At 44.3% G+C, this 24,213-nt stretch overlaps 1 protein-coding gene across 1 annotated transcript in view; it reads left to right on the top strand.

Moving 5' to 3' along the window:
- Positions 1-24,213, top strand: part of gfra4a (GDNF family receptor alpha 4a) — a 135,842-nt gene that overhangs the window by 84,976 nt on the left and 26,653 nt on the right. The window contains exons 2-4 of the mRNA XM_052044010.1: positions 678-956; positions 6,983-7,063; positions 14,961-15,306. Of these exons, the coding sequence (XP_051899970.1) occupies positions 678-956; positions 6,983-7,063; positions 14,961-15,306 (706 nt within the window). The remainder of the gene's footprint in view (positions 1-677; positions 957-6,982; positions 7,064-14,960; positions 15,307-24,213) is intronic.

Here is a 24,213-nt window from a genome sequence, read left to right as displayed (position 1 = left end):
CCATCTCTTTGAAACTCCCCTCTCACAGAGAGCATTTTAATGATGACATGTACCTTTTATACTAGGATTCTATACAAAGCCTTCTAAAGCTTGTTTAGTAATGTAATTGGTAATTGGTTTATTATTATCTCATGTACTGAGATACAGTGAAAAACTTTGTTTTGCATGCCATCCATACATCATTTCAAAACATAAGTACATCAAGGTAGTACAAGGGAAAGGAAATAACAGAATGCAGAATATAGTGTTACAGAGAAAGTGCAGTGCAGGTAGACAATAAGGTGCAAGGGACATGATAAGATTTCTTTATTAGTCATGTGTACATCGAAACACACAGTAAAATACATCTTTTGCGTAGAATGTTCTGGGGGCAGCCTGGTGGATAGTGAGGTCAAGAGTTCATCTTTATCGTACAAGAGGTCCGTTCCTAACAGTGGGATAGAAGCTGTCCTTGAGCCTGGTGGTGCATGTCTTCAAGCTTTTGCATTTTCCGCCCAATGGAAGAGGGGAGAAGAGAGAGTGTCTGGGGTGGGGGGATGCAATCTTTGACAATGTTGACTGCTTTTCCAAGGCAGCGAGAAGTAAAGACGGAGTCAATGGAGAGGGGGCTGGTTTTTGTGATGGACTCATGCCTTTCAATTAAATGTGGACATCTTGTTTCTTTCCCCCCTTGCCAGATGGACTGTGGAATGTGGAGGGGGCCCACAATGATTGCTTACAGGCCAGTGAGACCTGCATCAATGACCCCAAGTGCAGCTCCAAGTACAGGACATTCCGCCAATGCATGGCTGGCAGCAATGCTGCTCCACTCGGTCCCGGGGCCAAGAACCAGTGCATGAGCGTAGTGGTGTCGCTCCTCTCCAGCCCTCTGCACAACTGCAAGTGTAAGCGAGGCATGAAGAAGGAGAAGAACTGCCTGGGGATCTACTGGAGTCTCCATCAGAGCATGACACAAGGTTGGTTGTTATCACCTTTCCTTCTAGACTATACATAGTGACACCACAATTCCAGGGCAGAACAGATCATTTCACCAGTTAAACACACTGATGAGGCTGCCAGAATTGACTTAATGCACTTAATTTATAACCAGTCCTCCACACAACTATAATTTGCTTTAGAGAAAATCTCCGGTTTATTGGTAGAGGTTCCTGTAATTTCAATCGTGCATTCTGTTTGCAGTGACCCTTTTTTAAATAAGCTCTCTTTTACAATAGTTGACTAAATGGATGTTGCCTTGTTAATTTTTTTGCCTCACAGGACAGGAACACTGTGCCTTGCAATGTCGTGCGGGAAAGCAAAGGGATTTACTGATATTACTTAAATGATTAGGAAGATAGTCACAAGAATGAGGCGTTCAGCTCCTTATCCTCTTTCAGTTAGATACAGGGCTGATCTATGAGTCAAACTGTAAAACCCTCTCCATCTTCAATTCAGTGGCTGGTGCGGTAGTATCAATAGGAAGGGTATATTGGCTTTGGAGGGAGCCCAGGGTAGATTTACCAGAATGATACAGGGACTCAAAGGGGCTCAATTATGAACAAACTATTAAACAAACTAAGGTTTTATTCTCTGGAATTTAGAAGGTCAAGCATTGATCTGATTGATGATAGAGTCATAGAATAGTACAGCATGGAAACAGGCCATTTGGCCCAACTTGTCCATGCTGACCATCCGTATTAACTCCATCGCCTAGTACTTGGTCCAGAGCCCTCTGCACCTAAGTGATTCAAGTGCTCATCTGGACTCTTCTTAAATGCTGTCAGTGACCCAGCTCAAACCACTCTCAGGAAGTGCATTCCAGGTACACACCACTCTCTAGGTGAAGAAGGTCCCCCTCAGATCACCTCTGAATCTCTTTCTCCTTACCCTTAAACCTATTAGCTCTCGTTTTATCTACCTCTGATATGGGGAAATGTTCCATGCAGTCTACCCTTCATAATTTTTTAAACCTCAGTCATGTCCCCTCTTAACCTCCTTTGCTCCAGAGAGAAACGACTTAGCTTAGAATATAGGTCATAAAACAGGACAGTGCAGAAACAGGTCTTCAGCCCACAATATCTGTGTGACCATGATGCCAGTACAAACTAATCCCATCTGCCTACACATGGCCTATATCCATCCCTCCGTTCCCTGCCCGACCATGTGCCTGTCTATATGCGTCTTAAACGTTGGCTATTGTATCTGCTTCCACCTCCACTCCTGGCAGCACATTCCAGGCACCTACCACTCGCTGGGTAAAAAACTTGCTCCGCAAATCTCCCTTCAAACTTTCCCCCCTCTCACCTCAAAGCTATGCCCTCTAATATTTGACATATCCACCCTGTGAAAAAGACTATCTGCCAAATCTATGCCTCGTGTAATTTTATAAACTTCTATCAAGTCACCCCTCAGCCTCTGATGCTCCAGATAAAACAATCTAAGTTTGTCCACCATCCTTATAACTAAAACTCTCTCATCCAGGCGACATCCTGGTGGATCTCCTCTGCATGCTATCCAATGTTATCATATTAATCCTGTACCTTGGGGACTAGAACTACACGCACAACCCCAGCTGAGGTCTGACCAAGGTTTTATAAAGTTAAAGCATTACCACCCCACTTCTGTATTCATTGCCCCAACTAATGAAGGATAGTATCCCATAGCTCTTCCTAAGCACATTGTCTACCTACATTGTCACCTTCAAGGATCTATGGACCTGTAGTCCAAGGTACGTCTTTCCTCAGTAGGACAGGCATGGTAGTGTACCAGTCGTGTAACACTATTACAGCGCCAGCGACCTGGGTTCAATTCTGGCCGCTGTCTGTAAGGAGTTTGTATATTCTCCCCTTGTCTGCGTGGGTTTCCTCCGGGTGCTCTGGTTTCCTCCCACATTCCAGAGACATACGGGTTAGGAAGTTGCCGGCATGCTATGTTGGTGCCGGAAGTGTGGTGACACTTGCGGGCTGCCCCCAGAACACTCTACGCAAAAGATGCATTTCACTGTGTGTTTTGATGTACATGTGATTAATAAAGATATCTCTTATCTCTCTTACACCATAAGAACCTACCCTTCAAGGTATATATCCAGACCTCATTGGTGCTCCCAAAATTCATCACCTCACATTTGTCTGGATTAAACTCCATCTGCCATTTCTCAGCCAATTTCACCAAAAGATCGATATCTCTCTGCAGCCTAAAACTACATTCCACACTATCAACAACTCTGCCAATCTTTATGTCATCCGCTAATTTACTGATCTTTCCTCTCACATCCCAATCCGAGTCATTCACCTATACCACAAACAACAAGGGTCCCAGCACTGATCCTTGTGGGACACCACTAGTCATACACATCCAGTCTCAAAAACAAACCTTTACAATTACCCTCTGTCTCCTATCACCAAGATGATGTCAAGATATTGTCAAGATATATTGATGTTTTCAACATATTGTGGAAATCTGATAGGGTGGATCAAAAGGAATATGTTTTTACTGGCTGAGGACTCGGGCTAGAGAGTCTGACAATTGGAATCAAAGCTTCTCTATTCCAATGCATTCTTTGCTAAGTTATCAAACTTGAGATTCCTAATACTCTCGTTACGTCCTTCTTCCATTTTATACAACATTAAAATTCAACCTGATAAATGTTGATTGGCTTATCTGAATGGCAGCTCAAGAAATTAGTCATCTTTTGTGATATGACATGCACTGTGAATACCATTGTGTGCCTGGGTTCAGTTTTTATTCTGACAGTAGCTATTTATAGTGCTACTGATGGCCCTTATACTCAGCACAATTAATTCAGTCAGCCCATTGATCTGTACACTAAGCAACCTTGGCTATCTTCACTGTGTCTTGAGATGTTCATCTGGTAACTAAAGTGTTCAATGTGCAGAGGTATCACCATCAGCAACGTTTATTCCTCTAAGGTGCATTGCTTTGTCCTATAATGATCACAAGCTGTCTTGTCCTGCTGTGCACTATCAAATAAAATAGCCAAAAAGCACAATTATGTTCACATGGTTTTTCATTATGTGTTGGGGAAGTATTGGGGGAAGTAAAGAACTATTTCACCTGATTTCCCCTGCCTTCTCTTAAAAAGTGATTCCATAATGTTGATCCTTACCTCGGTCAACTAACTTAGGTTAGGTAAATGACCGCACAAATCCTAATTCATTCAAAACTCACAACTTTATCATATCAACTTTATTGTATCAATGCAAATATCCACGTAAGTTATGTTGACCCCAGGTCAACAATTCCTGAATGCTTTTGTTCCTTTTACACCAGTACTCACCCAAACTACTTCTCCCACTTACAACACCGAAATAGGGGATCTTCCATTGGCCAAACAATTGATCCTTCTTCTCCCTGCCCCAGGTGTGGGGATGTTCCTTGCGAGAGTTGGTCTCCCCAGAGTTCTCGCTGCTCTACCTCTGAAATCCTTCCTTGTTCGTCTTTTTCCTTATCAGCTCTGCGCCGTTATACTTCAATTCCATTGGTTCTGACTTATCTGGGTAGCCTGTGTCCACTTTCGATTACTTTAGTCCAGCAAGAGTTAACGCAGAAAACCAGTTCACAAAATGGTGGTCATAAGAACAGACTCGCAAAATGACAGCCTCCACTTCTTCCACCACATGGTGAGAACAAAGACATTTGTTTTGTCTCCTCGTCCACTGTCCTTGACTTGTTCCAGCTAGCTGTTTTGCAGATTTTTAATTTCTTCAGCCCAACAATAATCTGGGCTCTTTTTGATTTAGTTCCACAACTGGAGCTGATTAATTTCAATCTCACCGTGGATATGATCTCATTCTTCAAAATGAATATGCACCTTGAGTAAAACACATTAGCAGAGATATGAATTCCCCAGGCAGTCAGTGAACACAATGAAAGAAATGCTATCATTGAGCAACATTCACCAGAGTCAGTAATTGGGGGTTTTGGGAGGGTGAGGGTAGGGGGTTTGTAGAGGGTAGAGAGATATTTGCATGTTTTACTCTTTAATGTTGAAAACCAGCAGGAAACATCTGGAAAACATGTCAAAAGGAAGAAAGCAAAATGGCCCTTGAGGAAGCTTTCAAATTCCATCACTGGGTGGAGATGGGGGACACATTATTTTAGAGCAGCAGGGATGACCAGTACTTGAGAAGAGAACACATGTTCCTTGGAAATGTATTATCCAGGCGTTGACCATTCCACTCCTAAACCTTCCAAAGAAACTAGTAGAGCTTTCTTCTGCAAATGTCTTTGAAATTCTGTTGGATTATTTTTGTCAGGACACTCTCAGGCCCTCATGGTCTAATCCTGTTGCTTAGACACAAGGTCAGGAGTGCCTAACAAGACTGGCTGACTAATTAGTTTCCATTAGAAGCTGTGACACTGGGTGGTTTTTCATTGCTAAGGGCAATTCTTCTGCATGATTAATGGTTGGTGTAACAGAACTGTCCTAGTTCTGACTCAGACACCACAAGAAATTCCCCCTTCTCAACACCCCCCCCATGAATATTATGTCACATAAGCACTTTGTTTTAAAATGTCGAAGACGACATCCAGTACCAAATAGTTCAGTTGCTTTGAGCATTGGTCTACAATTAAATTCAGACAGATTTTATCCTGTCTTTCATCTTTCTGAACTGGTTGCTAGCTATTATGATGTGGGAGGAGATAGGAGAAACTGCAGAGGGAGTGAGCAAACCTGGCACAAATATTGTCTTCAGACAAGTCTTGGCCGTAGGCTGTTGAAAAGGTATGCATGCATTCGAGCTTTGAGCAGGAAATGAGAAGCCAAGTGTTGAAATCTTTCATTTGTTTTACTAATTTTTTTTTTGTCCTGACCCTTCATGAAACTATTGACTCTCAAAGATGTGAGAGAAAGGTTCTAATAGCCAGATAATCAGAATCAGTAAGCTGAGACCATCAGCTCAGTGAGTGAGTGAAACTCAGACCATGCTGTTCCTTCGAATCATTCTCGAGATGTGGGCATCACTGACAATTGTTCCCCATCCCTAACTACCCTTCAAAAGGTGGCAGTGAGACAGCTCCCTAACCTGTATGCAGCAGTTTTGATATTATTGAGTGGTTTGCTAAACCATTTCAGGGGTTATAGAGGCAGACTGCACGGAAACAGACCCTTTGGCCCAACTCGTCCACGCCGACTGTGTTGCCCAGTGAGCTAGTCCTATCTGCCTGCGTTTGGCCCATAGCCCTCTACACCACCATGTACTTATCTGGATGGCTTTTAACTGTTGCTAATGTGCCCGCCTCAACCACTATTTCTGGCAGCTCATTCCAAATACTCACCACCCTTTGCGTGAAGCTGCTACCCCTGATGTCCCCTTTAAATCCCTCGCCTCTGATCTTAAACCTATGGTTATGTAAGAGTCAACTACATTGCTGTGGTTCTGTGGTCACATTCTGGGTAAGGAGGGCCGATTTCATCCTTCGAAGGACATGAGTGAACTAATAGGCTTTTATGACAGTCCAGTAGTTTTATCATTACTAATTCTAGCTGACACTAGGTCCAAGCAACTTAATTTACCTAGTTTCTGTTCTGAGATCTGAATTTATGCCAGTAAGTCATGAGTCCAGGCATCGGGCTGTGATGAATATCGATACCGTAAGGGTTGTAGCATCTCACCACCTCCTTCTTGAGGGTAATTAGGGATGGACAGTAAATGCCTTTCGCTGGTGTATGTAGAAAACAAAAGAACTAGGCAGTACTAGCTGGTATATTCCCTCCATCTGATGGAGTAATTACTGCCTGATCTTTCCCTACCTGCCATCACCTACTCTAGTGAAAATCAGGTATTGGGCTACAGAGACTCCAGGGAAATTTACCTCCTCTGACTTAATGTGACCCATGGAACAGTACTGAAAATAAATTTCTTCCAGTGTTTCCCCTTCAGCCATTTCATTTCATCTAAATGGAGAGTCTAACGAGAAAGATAAATTAGCTGAAACAGGCAGAGGTGAATGTAACTGTTGCTAATACTTTGGTTTGCAGGAGAGGAGACAGACGACAGCTCCCCCTACGAGCCCAGCAAGAGAGGGTATGACTATGCCAGGCTGGCCTCCATAACAGCAGGTGAGTCTCCTCTTTATCAAATAGAACGGCTCTGCTGTGCTCTTGGACACAGCCTCGAGAATTTAGTGGGACTGGGTCAGTCGAGGCATTGACTGATGAAAGCCAGAAGCACCGAGTTCTGCTCTTGCTTTGCACCACTTTGCATTCAGACAAACAGTTCTTCAGGGAATCTCTGCCCCACTTGATGCCGACACGAACAAATCTTTCAAGAGTCCTGATCTTCCCATTTTGGAGCAGAAAGGGATGGTGGTAAACAAGAACGTGCAACTTAAAAATAGAGATAACATAGGAAGCCATTCAACCCTTCAGGTCTATGACATCTCCTAGCTTTTTCCCCCTAGTTCTAACAATTATACTCCCCCAGGAGCCCATCCAGTTTCCATCTGAAGTCACTGATTGACTCTGTTTTCACCACCCCCACAGGCAGTGAATTCCAGATCCCAATTACTGTCTGAGCAAAAAAAAGTTTATCCCCACATCCCATTTCTAACTTCTGCACAAAATTTTACACATGTGCCTCTGCATCCTTAAACCCCCTTTTGATGGGAACAGCTTCCCTCTATTTATCCCACCTAAACCAGTTACGATCCCGTATACCTCCATCGGATCGCTACTCAACGACTTTTGATCTGAAAGCAACCCAGTTTCTCCAGTCTAACTTGCCTCATTCATGGGCTCAATTTTCTCACACATCTTCTGCCTTGGACTTTCACATCTCACCTAAAAGATCCCGCCTCAGTTCCAACAATAAAAACAAAATCAGAATCGGGTTTTTTTATCACTGACATTTGTCGTGAAATTTGTTGTTTTGATATAACCTATACTCCAGTGAACTGCAATATGTCTTGGAAGAACTTCATAATCACATTAGGAAGAGGAGGAGAATGGAAACTGCTTAACATTCCTTCCCCATACACATAGGTAGTCCCTCACCAGGGTCTACAGGCTAGGAAGATTTAACTAATGCATCAGCACAACCCAAAGAAGGTGCAGGAAGAGGAGAGAGAACCCGTACAGCCAGCTCCATTGAAACATACAAACATAGAAAACCTACAGCACATAAGGCCCTTCGGCCCACAAAATTGTGCCAAACATATTCCTACCTTAGAAATTACTAGGCTTACGCATAGCCCTCTATTTTTCTAAGCTCCATGTACCTATCCAAAAATCTCTTAGAAGACCCTATCGTATCCACCTCCTCCACCGTTGCCGGCAGCCCATTCCACACACTCACCACTCTCTGAGTAAAAAACTTACCCCTGTACTACCTCCTCCCCAGCACTTTAAATCTATGTCCTCTTGTGGCAACCATTTCAGCCCTGGGAAAAAGCCTCTGACTATCCACATGATCAATGCCTTTCATCATCTTATACACTTCTATCAGGTCACATCTCATCCTCCGTCGCTCCAAGGAGAAAAGGTCAAGTTCACTCAACCTGTTTTCATAAGGCATGCTCCCCAATCCAGGCAACATCCTTGTAAATTTCCTCTGCACCCTCTCTATGGCTTCCACATCCTTCCTGTAGTGACACGACCAGAACTGAGCACAGTACTCCAAGTGGGGTCTGACCAGGGTACTGCAACATTACCTCTCGGCTCCTAAATTCAATTCCACGATTGATGAAGGACAATACACCGTATGCCTTCTTAACCACAGAGTCAACCTGTGCAGCTGCTTTGAGCATCCTGTCGACTCGGGCCCCAAGATCCCTCTGATCCTCCACACTGCCAAGAGTCTTACCATTACTACTATATTCTGCCATCATATTTGACCTACCAAAATGAACCACTTCACACTTACCTGGGTTGAACTCCATCTGCCACTTCTCAGCCCAGTTTTGCATCCTCTGTCCCACTATAACCTCTGACAGCCCTCCACACTATTCACAACACCTCCAACCTTTGTGTCATCTGCAAACTTACTAACCCATCCCTCCCCGTCCTCATCCAGGTCATTTATAAAAATCACAAAGAGTAAGGATCCCAGAACAGATCCCTGAGGCACACCACTGGTCACCGACCTCCATGCACAATATGACCTGTCAACAACCACTCTTTGCCTTCTGTGGGCCAGCCAGTTCTGGATCCACATTGCAATGTCCCCTTGGATCCCATGCCTCCTTATTTTCTCAATAAGCCTTGCATGGGGTACCTTATCAAATGCCTTGCTGAAATCCATATACACTACACCTACTGCTCTCCCTTCATCAATGTGTTTAGTTACATCCTCAAAAAATTCAATCAGGCTCGTAAGGCAGGACCTGCCCTTGACAAAGCCATGCTGACTATACCTAATCATATTATACCTCTCCAAATGTTCATAAATCCTGCCTCTCAGGATCTTCTCCATCAGCTTACCAACCACTGAGGTAAGACTCACCGGTCTATAATTTCCTGGGCTATCTCTACTCCCTTTCTTGAATAAGGGAACAACATCCGCAACCCTCCAATCCTCCGGAACCTGTCCCCTCCCCATTGATGATGCCAAGGTCATTGCCAGAGGCTCAGCAATCTCTTCCCTCACCTCCCACAGTAGCCTGGAGTACATCTCATCCGGTCCCGGCGACTTATCTAACTTGATGCTTTCCAAAAGCTCCAGCACATCCTCTTTCTTAATATCTACATGCTCAAGCTTTTCAGTCTGCTGCAAGTCATCACTACCATCTCCAAGATCCTTTTCCATAGTGAATACTGATGTAAAGTATTCATTAAGTACCTCTGCTATTTCCTCTGGATCCATACACACTTTCCCACTGTTACACTTGATAGGTCCTATTCTTTCACGTCTTATCCTCTTGCTCTTCACATACTTGTAGAATGCCTTGGGGTTTTCCTTAATCCTGCCTGCCAAAGCCTTCTCATGGCCCCTTCTGGCTCTCCTAATTTCTTTCTTAAGCTCCTTCCTGTTAGCCTTATACTCTTCCAGATCTCTAACATCACCTAGCTCTCTGAACCTCTTATAAGCTTTTCTTTTCTTCTTGACTAGATTTATTACAGCCTTTGTACACCATGGTTCCTGTACCCTATCATAACTTCCCTGTCTCATTGGAATGTACCTATGTAGAACTCCACACAAATATCCCCTGAACATTTGCCACATTTCTTCCGTACTTTTCCCTGAGAACATCTGTTCCCAATTTAAACTTACAATTTCCTGCCTGAGAGCCTCATAATTCCCCTTACTCCAATTAAATGCTTTTCTAACTTGTCTGTTCCTATCTCTCTCCAATGTTATTGTAAAGGAGATAAAATTATGATCACTATCTCCAAAATGCTCTCCCACTGAGAAATCTGACACCTGACCAGGTTCATTTCCCAATACCAGATCAAGTACAGTCTCTCCTCTTGTAGGCTTATCTACATATTGTGTCAAGAAACCTTCCTGAACACATCTGACAAACTCCACCCCATCTAAACCCCTTGCTCTAGGGAGATGCCAGTTGATATTTGGAAAATTAAAATCTCCCATCACAACAACTCTGTTATTATCACACCTTTCTAGAGCAACAAGGACGCAAATGAGAGCCAAGAACCTTCAACAATTAATAACTCAGCCATCAAATAAAGACCCTCTAAATGCTGTTCTCTATCCCCATCCCCCCCCCCCCCCCCCCCCCACCAACCCACACCATCACACTCTCTCACCGTCCAAGAATTCTGTCAAATTCAAAAACCTGGGTCTAAATCCTGTAACTCCCTACCCAACTACTGTGGGAGTACCTTCACTGGAAGGTTTACAGAGACTCAAGAAGGCGGCTCACCACCACCTGCTCGAGAATGGGCAATAAATTCTGGCCTTGCCAACAATGCTCACACCTTATAAGTGAATTATTTTTAAATTTCAGTGTCTTCACTCACACTTAAAAGATGGAACATAGAACATAGAAGAGTGCAGCACCAGAACAGGCCCTTCAAATATAGAACATGGAACAGTGAAGCACAGGAACAGGCCCTTCAGCCCACGATGTTGTGCCAAACTAATTAAGCTAATGACACATCATCCCTTCTGCCTGCACATGGCCCATATCCCTCCATTCTTTGCATATTCATGTGCCTATCTAAGAGCCTCTTAAATGCCTCTGTCATAAGTGCCTCTACTACCACCCCTGGCAGTGTAGTTCAGGCACCCACCACTCACTGTGTAAAAAACTTGCCCCGCACACCTCCTTTGATCTTTCCCCCTCTCACTTCTCACCCTCTGCACCTCTCAGGTGCAACGAGAGATACAAAGAACTCATAACCAAGTGATAGGTACCTTTATTTGTAACAATGATATTCAACAGGATGTGTCAACAAAACATAATTTCTCTTGAGGGAAATGGTCCAGTCCAGATGAAGGGTCTCGACCTGAAATGTTTACTGTCCATTTCCCTCCATAGATCCTGCCTGACCTACTGAGTTCCTCCAGCATTTTGTTGGTTGCTCCAGATTCCTGTATCTGCAGTCTCTTGTGTCTACACAATTTCTTTTTTTACTTCCTCCAGCTAATGTACTTGCTCTAGTTGCTATTCTCCTAATTTTATGAAGATCTCATCGGTATCACAAGGATAGCTGTGATGGTTCCATTCCTGGAGACCTACAGACCTGAGGAGACTTTTAACAGAGGATTTCTATCATATGAACTCTCTGGAAAGATAGTGTAATTTTGAGACTATTCCTATCTACTCCCTCTGCCCAGTTAAGTTGGACAGAGAGAAGCGACTGCCTTACAATTTTTGGAAGTTTTGCAAGCTACGAGGTGTGCTTACAAAGAATTTACTGAAGTACTTGGTAGCTGCCGCTCTTGAAGCTTCCAGGTACCACCTGCTGGTTTTGGAACTTCCTGGAGTCACAGTCTCCGGGTTGTTCAGCAGGTTGTGAGTCGTCCTCTGTTTTCTCAATCAAATGAGTGCAAACCGCCTTCACTGCCTCATTGTGAGATCAATGCTCTTGAACCTTTGTTGTTTTGAATACTAAATCCCAGGCACTTCGGCCATTGGGTGCTTCACAGCTCTCTAGAGGAAGTCTTTCTTCCCCTCCCCCAGGTTCTTAATCTCACTGGCTCAGCAATTATACTCATGACAATGCTGCTAACTAATTCTTCACGGCGGTCACTGTGTGCCAGTGCTGTCAAGATGGAGGTGCCTGAGGGATCAGATTAACTGGTCTTTTCCTCCTCCAGAAAGGGCTTATTTAGCTGTAGACGCAGCAATTTTTATCTTTGAAAAAGGTAGTGGGCAAGTGCAATTCAAATGCACAAGTCTATGGCATTGCCCTTGATGAAGTCATTGATCAACCTTCTCTTGCCTTTGGGTTCCAACCTCACAGTCTGCTGAAGACTCTCCTCTCCATCTAACTATTCCACCCCTCAGTTATCTTTCTGCCTGAGGGTTTTGCAGTCTGTATGGAGAGAATGTGCATTGTCGCCAGAGGCTTAATTAACCATGGCCTCCCTTAAATCCCTTTGGACTCTTTGGAGTGATGAAGTCACCAACTCCCTCTAGGCAGCTTGTGCTATTTTCCTGTGGCCTTGTTGCTACTGAGCTTCACTGCTGCCAGAAGCACCCCAAGGGCACACAGGAGAATGGGATAGACACTGGAGAACTGGCACTGCTTCTGCCTTCTTGCTGATAAGTGATGCTGTCCTCTAAATGCTACAGCCATTTAAAGTCTACATCAGAACTGACTGTTCCTCCTCCTGATGGCATTAAGCTAATGAAGGGAACTGTGCTGAAATTCAGTCTCCCCCTCCTGGCTAATGAGGTTTCAGAGAGGAAATAACAATCACATTGGGACCACTTACTGGAAAGCCATTAAACATGGAGAATTCAGATCCAGGAGGAAAGCTGAATGTTTCCCTCTCCTTCAACCATGGATGATGGGGTGACGAGCAGCTGCTCTGCAGCAATCACCTGAGACTGCGTTTCTCCAGCTTTGTCCTCTTGTCCCTTTCTCAATTCCTTCATTCCACCATTGGCTTCCCCATCCATATCCTAAACCCCGAACTATCCTTCCCAAACTCTGGAATATCCTTTCCAACCCATTCTCTCTTCCCTTAAGACTTTCTTTAAAGCTACCTCAATCAGTCCTTTAGTCCACTTTCTTAATTTCTCCTACTTTACCTGGTGTTCTCTATGATATGCACATCTGTGAAGTTCCTCAGGACTTCTTGCAATGTTTAAGGCACTTTACAAATGTCAGTTGTCATTTGCAACATAGCCTGAGCAGAGTTTGAACCATTTGGACTTTTATTTCATTCCTTCATGAGTAAGATTCTCAGCTCAGTAGCAGAGCTCCAAGAACTGGACTTCTACCACAACAGAGTCATGTGTTGCCTGCCAGGAGGTGTATGGTACCTCATCTACTGTGGTGAGCTTTCACATTGTGTAACTGAAGGTGAAATCTTATATCAGCCAATGCAGCAGTATGATTGGGAAGTGGCTTAATTGTGAATGAGCACTTTAAGATACACAGTAAGCCAACAATCTCCCCTTTTATAAAACCATCAAGCACTACATCTTGGGTTGATTTTATTACCTCTTCAAAGGCTCTGTGCACATTGACTGAACAACTCATTCATTAGCTAGGCTGATATCACTATGGCACACAAGGTCATTAGGCATATCGTGTCCAACATGGGTCTTTGTAGACCAATCCTGTTAGCCCTAATTCTTTCCCTGCAAATTGTCCCCTCTTCAGTGCCTGTCTAATTCCCTTCTGATTTTTTCTTCTGAGTGTTTTGGTTGAATTTGTCTCCAGCAACTCTGCAGACAAGTTCTGGATCATCACCATTCTGTACAAAAAAAGATTTACCTTGCATCCCCCTTATATCTTTGCCCATCACTTTGAAGCTGTGTTCCCTTGAACCATCTACCATTGGAAAAACTTACCTCCACTTACCCCCCAAACCCAGCGCAATTTTGTACAGTTCTGTCCTATCTCCTCTCACACTTCTTGGTTCCAGGGTTAACAACCAGTATAAGAAAACTCCCTCGCCTGCTCTCTTGATGTGTAAGTACTCCGCATGACACTGGGATACTGACTCTGAGAGAGGAGAGATGCTAAAGGAACAGCTAAAACTGGGAGACAAAGAGGAGACAACTAAAACTCCCTCAGTTTTAGCTGTCCTGTCTACAATCTACAGGCATCTAAGGTCCAGTTTTGGTGCGACCTGACCATTACTTCTTGATGCCCGGTAACTCTCCTAGAGCGGCTCACTTATTTAAAAAACAGTACACCAACCAATCACTGCAGTGCTCTCCAAGGGATCATGCTGACGCACCATAACAACAGGAAAGCAACCAATATAATCAAGGACCACTCCCACCCTGGTCATTCTCTCTTCTCCTCTCTCCTGTCGGGCAGAAGATACAAAAGCCTGAGAGCAAACACCACCAGACTTAAGAACAGCTTCTATCCCGCTGTTGTCAGACTCTTGAACGGATCCCTCATGTGCTAAAAGATGAACTCTTGAATTCTTGATCTGCCAGTCTACTTCGCCGTGGTCCTTGCACCTGATTTGTCTGCCTGCACTGCACTTTCTCTGTAACTGTAACACTATATTCGGCAGTCTGTTTTCTTTTGGAAATCCTCGATGTAGTTGTGTGTGGCACAATCTGTCTGGATAGCACACAAAACCAAAGCTTTTCACTTGTATCTCCAATAATAAACCAATACCAATACAGCGGTTCAGAACAATTCACTGTAACTTTTGGGATATTGTGGAGACTCAGCTGAGTTCTGTATTCATCCAGGCCTTTCCCTGGATGCTGGATGCTATCCTTTAATGGGGACCTTGGTTTCACTGCAAAGCTCCCATTTGTGACTCCACACCATACATCATGACTGTCAGCTGCTGTCACTTCAGTTGCCGCAAGGTCTATAGGAAGATATAATGTTTGTCCAATTGGTTTCACAGGGTCTGATGTCGGTGTCACACGGGCCAACCGTTGCCTGGACGCAGCCAAAGCCTGCAACGTGGATGAGTCGTGCCAAAGGCTGCGGACGGAGTACGTCTCCTCCTGCATCAAGCGCTCCAGCAAGACGGAGACCTGCAACCACCTCAAGTGCCACAAAGTCCTCCGCAAGTTCTTCGACCGCGTCCCCGTCGAGTTCACGCACGAGCTGCTCTTCTGCCCCTGCGAGGACACGGCGTGCGCCGAGCGCAGAAGGCAAACCATCGTCCCCTCCTGCTCCTACTATGTCAAGGAGAAGCAGAACTGCTTGTCGCTGCTGGACTCGTGCAAAGTCAATGTTGTTTGCAGGTAAAGAGATTGCAGGCTGGGTATCTCTGTGAGCGAGCACTCACTGGAGTACACCTCGTCGTTGTGTGACTGCAGAAGGGTTGACCCTTTCTGCTAAGGCTCAGCCCTCTGAATTATAAGGTTCCATATCCATATCCCACTCCAGCAACAACCACAGAAATCTAAGATAAGATATCTTTATTAGTCACATGTACATCGAAACACACAGTGAAATACATCTTTTGTGTAGAATATTCAGGGGGCAGCCCATAAGTGTCACCACACTTCCGGCGCCAACATAGCATGCCCACAACTTCCTAACCTGTACATCTTTGGAATGTGGGAGGAAACCAGAGCACCCGGAGGAAACCCACGCAGACACATGGAGAACGTACAAACTCCTTACAGACAGTGGCCAGATTTGAACCCGGTTCGCTGGCAGTGTAAAGCATTACGCTAACCGCTACACTTCCGTGCCTGACAATCCAATACAGTACTGAGGTAGCGCTGCACTGTCAGTAGTGTCATTCTTCAGATTAAACATTAAATCAAGGCCACATCGAGACATAGAGTCCTAGAGACATACAGCAGGGAAACAGGCCCTTCGGCCCAACTGGTCTGTGCTGACCTTGAAGCCTATTCAAGCTAATCCCATTTCCCCATGTTTGGCCCTCATCGCTCTATCATATCTGTGTACCTGTCCAAATGTCTTTTAAAAGTTGTTATTGTGCCTGCCTCAACCACTTTCTCTGGCAGGTCATTCCATATGTTTTAAAAAAAGTGGCTCCTCAAGTTCCTATTAAATCTTGCCCCTCTCACCTTAAACCTGTGCCCTCTAGTTCTCGATTCCCCAACCCTGGGAAAAAGACTGAGTGCGTTCACCCTATCTATGCCCCTCATGATTTTATACACTTCTATAACATCACCTCTCAGTCTCCTATGCTCCAAGGAATAAAGTCCTGGCCTATCCAATCTCTCCCTATAACTCAGTCCCTCAAGTCCTGACAACATCCTTGTAGATCTTTTCTGTGCTTTCCCCAGTTTAATAACATCTTTCCTATAGCAGAGTGACCAAAACTGAACACAATACTCCAAGTGTGGCCTCACACCTGCTCTCATAGGTAAATGTACAATACCCAATATTTTCAAGAAGGGTGGAGGAGTATTTGTGTTCTGGCCCAGTGTTCTGGCCAATGTTTATTCCTCACTTAACGTTGCCAAGAAACAGATCCTCTGGTCATTTTTACTAGTCAAGTTTATTGTCATGTGCACAAGTACAGTGAGGTACAGGTACAATGAAAAATTTGCTTGCAGCAGCATCAAAGGGATGTTGGAACAGACAACACACAGAATATAAATTTTACATAAATTATACAAGACAGTGAAGAGAGCGAGAGAGAAAAAAAAGACTGTGCAAAAACAAGACAGTGCAAAACCAACCAAAGACACAATCAGAGACGAGTCCGTGGCAGTGCAGGAGGTGGTCCATTGTGTTCCATTGCTGAGGTTGGGTCAGGGTTGTACAGATCAGTTCAAAGAACCTGATGGTTGTAGGAAAGTAGGTGTTCCTGAACCTGGTGGTGTGGGACTTCAGGCTTCCGTACCTCCTGCCTGATGGTAGCAGTGAGAAGAAACCATAAGACATAGGAGAAGAATTAGGCCATTTGGCCCATCCAGTCTGCTCCGCCATTCGATCATGGCTGATTTATTTTCCCCTCTCAACCCCATTCTCCTTCCTTCTCCCCGTAACCTTTGACACCCTTACTAATCAAGAACCCATCAACCTCCACTTTAAATACACCCAATGACTTGGCCTCCACAGCCATCTGTGGCAATGAATTCTGCAGATTCACCACCCTCTGGCTGAAGAAATTCCTCCTCATCTCTGTTCTAAAGGGATGTCCTTTTATTCTGAGGATGTGCCCTCTGGTCCTAGACTCTCCCACTACAGGAAATATCCTCTCCACGTCCACTCTATCCAGGCCTTTCAATATTCAGTAGGTTTCAATGAGATCCCTCCCTCATCCTTCTAAACTCCAGTGAATACAGGCCCAGAGCCATCAAACGCTCCTCATACGTTAACCCTTTCACCCCTGGGATCATTCTCGTAAACCTCCTCTGGACCTTTTCCAATGCCAGTACATCCTTCCTGAGATGCGGGGCCCAAACCTGCTCACAGTGCTCTAAGTGTGGTCTGACCAATGCCCTATGACCTGGATGGTGGGAATCCTTGATAATAGATGGTGTCTTCTTGAGGCAGCACCTTCTGTAGATGCTTTGTGTGGAATCTGCTATGCATAAATCTGCAGTGTGTTTCCCTGTTAACAACAGAAACTACACTCAAAAACTACATTGACTGCAAAGCAATTTGGAACATTCTGAAAGGTTTGTCAAGGCTGCTATGTATATTGTTTCACACCTGCCGACCTCCAGTGCTGCCTGTGTGGAGTCTGCACGTTCTCCATGTGCCTGCGTAATTTTCCCCTATCTGCTGCAGCTTTCTTCCCTAATCCCAAAGACTTGCTAGTCGTTGGGTTAATTGGCTTCATAAATTACCTCTAATGTAGGTAGGTGGGAGAATCAGGAGAATGTTAATAGACACATAGGAAAAGATTAGGTTTCAGGGAAATTGGTTGAGAAATAGGATTATTCTGAGAGGATCACTCAATGGACTGAGTGGTCTCCTTCTGCATTGTAAAGCAATATAGTATGAGAAATCAGCAGACAAACTTCCATTTCTTGGCTTCATTGGAAACGAAAATTGCAGGAGGTGTTTTAAGCAATGGTCAGTGCATAATCGGTTGTTACATACTCTTGTTCACAGTTAATTCCCACCTCCCAACCCTTCCATCCCTCCCATGCTCCACTTTCATCCAAGGGATCAGAGTTCCAAACATGCCAAAGAAGGGATTAGGGTCTTCTGCCTCTGCCGATTGTAATGTTTCGACATGAAAGAAATTTGTGTAATATCAACACATCTCCTAGGAGAAGCATGAAACTGTCCCTAATTTGGCAATAAATTGACAACCTCTCTGAAACATACTGAAACAAGGAGGCCTGGCGGCGGGAGATACATAATTTCACACTGTTGCAATAAGTAGTGTTCCATCAAATCTGGAGTCAAAGCCTTTCAGAGGAAATCAGATAGCCTTGACGTACAACCACATACAACCTGTGCTGATTCTGCCACCCTGCCCTTGCAGGAGATTACAGAACTGGCAACAGAAAATTGTCTGATGCAGCTAATGAAGATGAAAAGACTCTAAGCCAACCCAGATCTGAATGGTACACCTCAGAGTTGTTCTGACATTCAATTCCTGACATTCAATGGAAGTGGCAATTTAAGGCTGGTAACTCAGAGGGAATGGGAGGTACTTACACTTAGAAGGTGGATAGTGAATTGTGCACCCTGGGATTTTTAAATCTGGGATTCACCAGGTGTCCAAGGTAATATTTCCCCACTGCCAGTGTCAAAGATAATTTATAGCACAGAACAAGGCCATTCAGCCCATTGTCACTATACTAATTCCACCTTTCAGTGCCAAGTCAGAACCCCTCCCACCCCAGTCATTCTCTCTTCTCCCATCAGGCAGAAGATACAAGAGCTTGAAAGGACAAACTCAAGGACAGTTTCCATGCATTCCCACTGTTATGAGACTCTTGAATGGACCTCTCATACACTAAAGATGAATCCTTCATCTCCCACTCTACCTCGCCGTGGCCCTTGCACTTTATTTGTCTACCTGCATTGCACCTTCTCTGTAGCTGCATCACTATATCCTGCATTCTGTTTGCTTTTTACTACCTCAATATACTTATATATGGCATGATCTGCTTGGATGGGCATGCAAAGCTTTTCACTGTACCTCGATACACGTGAATTGGTATTGATTTATTATTGTCATTTGTACCGAGGTACACTGAAAAACTTGTCTTGCATACTGATCATACAGGTCAATTCATTACACAGTGCATTGAGGTAGTACAAGGTAAAACAATACAGAATGCAGAGTGAAGTGTCACAGCCACAGAGAAAGTGCAGTGCAGGTAGACAATAAGGTGCAAGGTCATAACAAGGTAGATTGTGAAGTCAAGAGTCCATCTTATCATACTAGGGAACCGTTCATATAACTATTGATGATAATAAACCAATGCCAGTACCAACACCATGGCTTGTCAAATACACATCCAAATGCTCTTTAAATGCGATGAGGGCTTCTGCCTCTACCACCCTTACTGGCAGTGAGTTCCAGACCCCTGAGTGAAACAATCATTTCCTTCTAATTTATGTGCCTTGGGTTTTGACCCCATATGCTAAAGGAAATAGGTCCATCCGATCTAATCCACCTAGGCACCTCATTTTGTCGGTTGACTATAACAGGTCTGAATTTTATCAGTTAGGTCCATCTTCGAAGATGAAAAATAACTGCAGATGTTAGAAATCTGAAATAAAAACAGAAAATGAACAGCTGCTTGGATAGGAAGGGAGGAGAGAGATATGGGCCTAATGCAGGCAAATGGGATTAACATTGAAAACCATCAAAGTCAAAGTCGAGTTTATTGTCATACGCACATACATGTATGCACAGGCACACTGAAACACTTTCTTGCAGCAGCATTACAGGCACATAGCAGTAGGGACACATTATTCACAAGAAAAACATAAATTATACAAAATGTTTTGCAGTTAGTAGGAGAATCTAGGATCTGAGGGCACAGCCTCAGAATAAGGGGATGTCCCTTTAAAACTGAGATGAGGAGGAATTTCTTCAGCCAGAGGGTGGCGAATCTGTGGAATTCGTTGCCACTAAGAGCTGTGGAGGCCAAGTCATTGGGTGCATTTAAGGCAGAGAGATTCTTGATTGGTAAGGGGGGTTAAGGGTTATGGGGAGAAGGTGGGAGAATAGGGTTAAAAAAATTAGCCATGATTGGTGGTGCAGACACGATGGGCTGAATGGCCTAATTCTGCTCCTATGTCTTATGGTCTAAAATCACGGTCGGCATGGACGAGTTGGGCTGAAGGATCTGTTTCTGTGCGGTACAGCTCTCTATGACTCTAAATACTGCAAACATTTCAGGCAGCATTTGTAGACCCAGAAACGGAGTTAGTGTTTCAAGTCAAAGAAGGAGAGAACACAAGTTAGTTACAATCGCAGAGAATGAGGGGGAGCGGTCATGTATAGGACAAAGGGAATATCTTTGAGTGGATGAGGCCAAGGTTGCCATGGTGATAAACTGTGGATGAAGCCATGTGGTTGATAGGTTAATAATGGCAAATGGAGAGAGTGAACAAAACTGTGCAATGCAGAGTATAGCGAAAGGCCCACAAGTCAGGCCATGAGAGTGGAGAGAAAAAGACCTGAGTCAATATTACAGATGCAGCAGAACTGGACATTTCTGTTATAAATTGAAAAAAGCAAATGACCTGAAATTGCTGAATTTGATATTGAGTCCCGAAGGCTGCAATGTTCCCAGGCGGAAGATGAGGTGCTGTTCCTCAAGCCTGCCTTGGTCCTCATTATAACAGCAGAGGAGGCCACAGACAGATAGGTGAGAGTGGCATTGGGATGGACAATTAAAATAACAGTCAACATGAAGCTCAGGATCGCCCCTGTAGACTGAACACAGGTGCTCTACAAAGGGATCGGCAATTCTGTGTGTGTTTTCTCCTTTGCAGAGGAGGCCACCCTGTGAGCATGGAACGCAGCACATTAGGTTGGAAGAGAGCAGTAGAATAGCACGAGAGCTGCTGCCTCACAGCTCCAGAGACCCAGGTTCAATCCTCCTCCAGTGTGCATGGAGTTGTGCACATTCTCCCCATGACTGAGTGGGTTTCTTCCAGGGGCTCCGGTTACCTCCCACATCCCAAAGACGTGCCAGTTGACAGATTAATTGTCTGCTCTAAATTGCCCCTGGTGTGTGGGTGAGTAGTAGAAGCTGAGGAGAGTTGATGTGACTGTGGAGAGAATGGGTTATAGAGGGAAAGGGATTGCTATGTGAGGCCGAACCAGTAACCTTCTATTTTGCAAAGAAATATGGAAGTGAATCATTGCGGTGAGTCCTTGCCTGGTGGAGATGGAAGAGGTAAAAGGATAGGTGTTGCACCTCCTGCAGTCGTATGGGAAAGTGCTATAAGAAACAAAGTGGTTGGTGGAGATGGACGAGTGATCCATGGGGTTGCTGAAAGGGGAGAGGGAGGGGGAAGTATGTTTCTGGTTCTCATTAGGGGTGGTGGAAATGAAGAAGGATAATCTGTTGAATGTGGAGGCTGGTGGTGTGGAAGGTGAGAGCCGGGGGTACTCTGTCCATCGGGAAAAGAAGTGAGAGCAGAGATGCAGAGAAAGACAAGATGTGGTCAAGGGCTGTGCCAACCATGGTAGAAGGGAAGCCACAGTTTAGAAAGAAGGAAGACTACTCAGAGCCACAACGTGGAAAGTCTCATCATCGGAGTAGATATGATGGAGACAGAGGATCTGCCTTTGTATTTGGAATAGCATACATTCTATAACCTTCAACGGTTGCATTAAAAAATATCCCTTTACCAGGCTTGTTGTTGCTGGTATGGGCAGCTTTATTTTTGATGGGTTTTTTTAGCTTCTCTTCATTTCCAGAAACCATCAGTTCTCAGCAGCATTGCACAGGTGTGGGGCAGTTTCTTGCCCAGTGGCCATTGCTCATTCTGTAAACATCACAGTGGGAAGACATTGTATTGCCAAGAGGATGCAGGGACCACAGCAAAAATCAATCCAGTGCTAACCTGATCTATATATATATATATATATATATATGTAAAATGCATCTTAATGCACTTGGAAATTAAGGCACTGCAGTAAAGCTATTGACTAATGGAATGTATCCTCCCCCTTACTAACATCTCTGGGTGATAATATGCTTTAGAAGCTATAGACACCCCTATTGCTGGCATTGGGAATATCTGTCTCTACTCTTGTGAGGAATGCTGCCCCCATTTTATCCACAGTAAGCTTACATGCAATGTACTTCCTGACCTCCAGTGCCATCTAGTGAGAAAGGCCCAAAATGAAGGTTAACATCAACCTGTCCAACGAAAGGGAAAATAAAACACACTTGCTTTCTTTGTGTTAATGAGCCTCCCTGTCGCTGCAACAGCTGTATCTTTAGCAGTTGAGGTATTTTATTTCCTCCTTGTACACAGGCCTGAGCATTGCTTCCCACCCCACCTCTTTTTGCTCCCAATTCCAGGATGGAGTCAGGCTAGTAATAGTGGAACCCATCAATTGTGCTCTGCTTCTCTCTCACAGGACCTCAAAACGAGGGAGTCTGCTACACCCAATTCTACTTCTGTAATCCACAGGCTATTAAATCATTGGATTCCCATTTCCCATATTTCCATATGTCCTCTCAACATTTCAGCCTATTAAATCCGGACTGACGCACAGAGCAATCCTATTCCCCCATTAATTTTCCCTGTGACCAATTTTCCCCACATCAGCTCTCCCCTAAGTGCTACCACTCACCTACACACCAGAGATGATTAACAGTAGCCAACTAACAAAGCCAAAGTCCAATTTATTGTCATATGCACAAGTGCACACACACACACACACACACACACGCACGCACGCACGCACACACACACACGCACACACACACAAACACCACCCGACCACCTGAGGTCAGGACTGAACCTGAGTCACTGGTGCTGTGAGACAGCAGATTTACTAGCTTGTGCCACTTTTTGATTCGCATTTAATTTCCAGCTTCCTGTAGGTGCCATTCAGACATTATCACATGCAAGTGCGAACAGCAAATTTCAGTGGAATCACAGTAAATCATAACCTCATGATATCATGCTTTACAGTCAATTAAGTACTTTTGAAATAACATAGGAAATGTGGCAGCTAATTGTGTGCAGTAATGTGTCACAAACAGCAATATGACTGGGTAGGTAATCTGCTTTTAGGCATTTCTGAGGCAGAAGTATTGACCAGACTACTGCTACAACACAGTCCTCTGGGATTTCCTGTGCCCCACCTGAGAGGACAGCCTCAGACACTGCAGGACTCACTCAACCTGGGATTTGTGCTCACAGAGACTTGAATCCACAACCTTTAGCTTCAGAAGGAAGAGTTTGTCTGACTGAGCCATGGTTGATAGTCACAGCAGGCTCTGTCAGAGTGAGTGAGGGAACTCACTCTTCATCCCTGCATGTAAAGTTGATTATTCATTACATCCCTTATTAATCAATGTTCAGTAAGCAAAGGTCGTGCTAATCCGCCTGTTCCTGTGTCTGGGTATACTGGAGTGGTGAGCCACTGTGCAATACCTCTGCATCATTGTGGCCTATTTAAACTCATGTAAATTAATGAAGATAGACCTTTACATGCAGTGCTGACACACAAATCAATTCTAAGTATTATTGTAAATGGATCTAACAGAGTGGCTTTCACCACAGAGTGCAGGAAAACGGGAAGGCAAATGACACCTTTTATCAATTTGAGACCCATTTTCTTTTCTCTGAGGTTGTGATCCCCAAAGTCAAAGTCGAGTTTATTGTCATATGCACAAGTCCATGTGTGCGCAGGTGCAATGAAACACTTGCAGCAGCATCACATAGCCTCAGGTACACACCATTCACAAGGAAAACATAAATTAAACATAAATTATACATGAATTTTACAAGAAAGAACACAACGAGAACAAAAAAATCCATTGTAGTGCAAAGCGGTCATACTGCTGCTACACTGAGGTAGTGATTAGGGTTGTGTCAGTTGGCTCTCGTGCACATAGATGTGGTTACGGTGGTGGCGCCGTGGTTAAATTACCTTCTACTACTCCAGAGACCAAGTTCAAATCCCATCGAGGCAGCTGTGGAATTTAAATTCATTTAATAACCTGTAATTTAATTAAACAAAGAATAACTAAGTTCCTTCAGGGAAGGAAATCTGC

This window comes from Pristis pectinata, chromosome 2 (genome assembly GCF_009764475.1).
Source record: "Pristis pectinata isolate sPriPec2 chromosome 2, sPriPec2.1.pri, whole genome shotgun sequence".
Lineage (NCBI taxonomy): Eukaryota > Metazoa > Chordata > Chondrichthyes > Rhinopristiformes > Pristidae > Pristis > Pristis pectinata.
The sequence above is the reverse complement of the archived record's forward strand: the minus strand, read 5'-3'. Positions and strand labels throughout refer to the sequence as shown.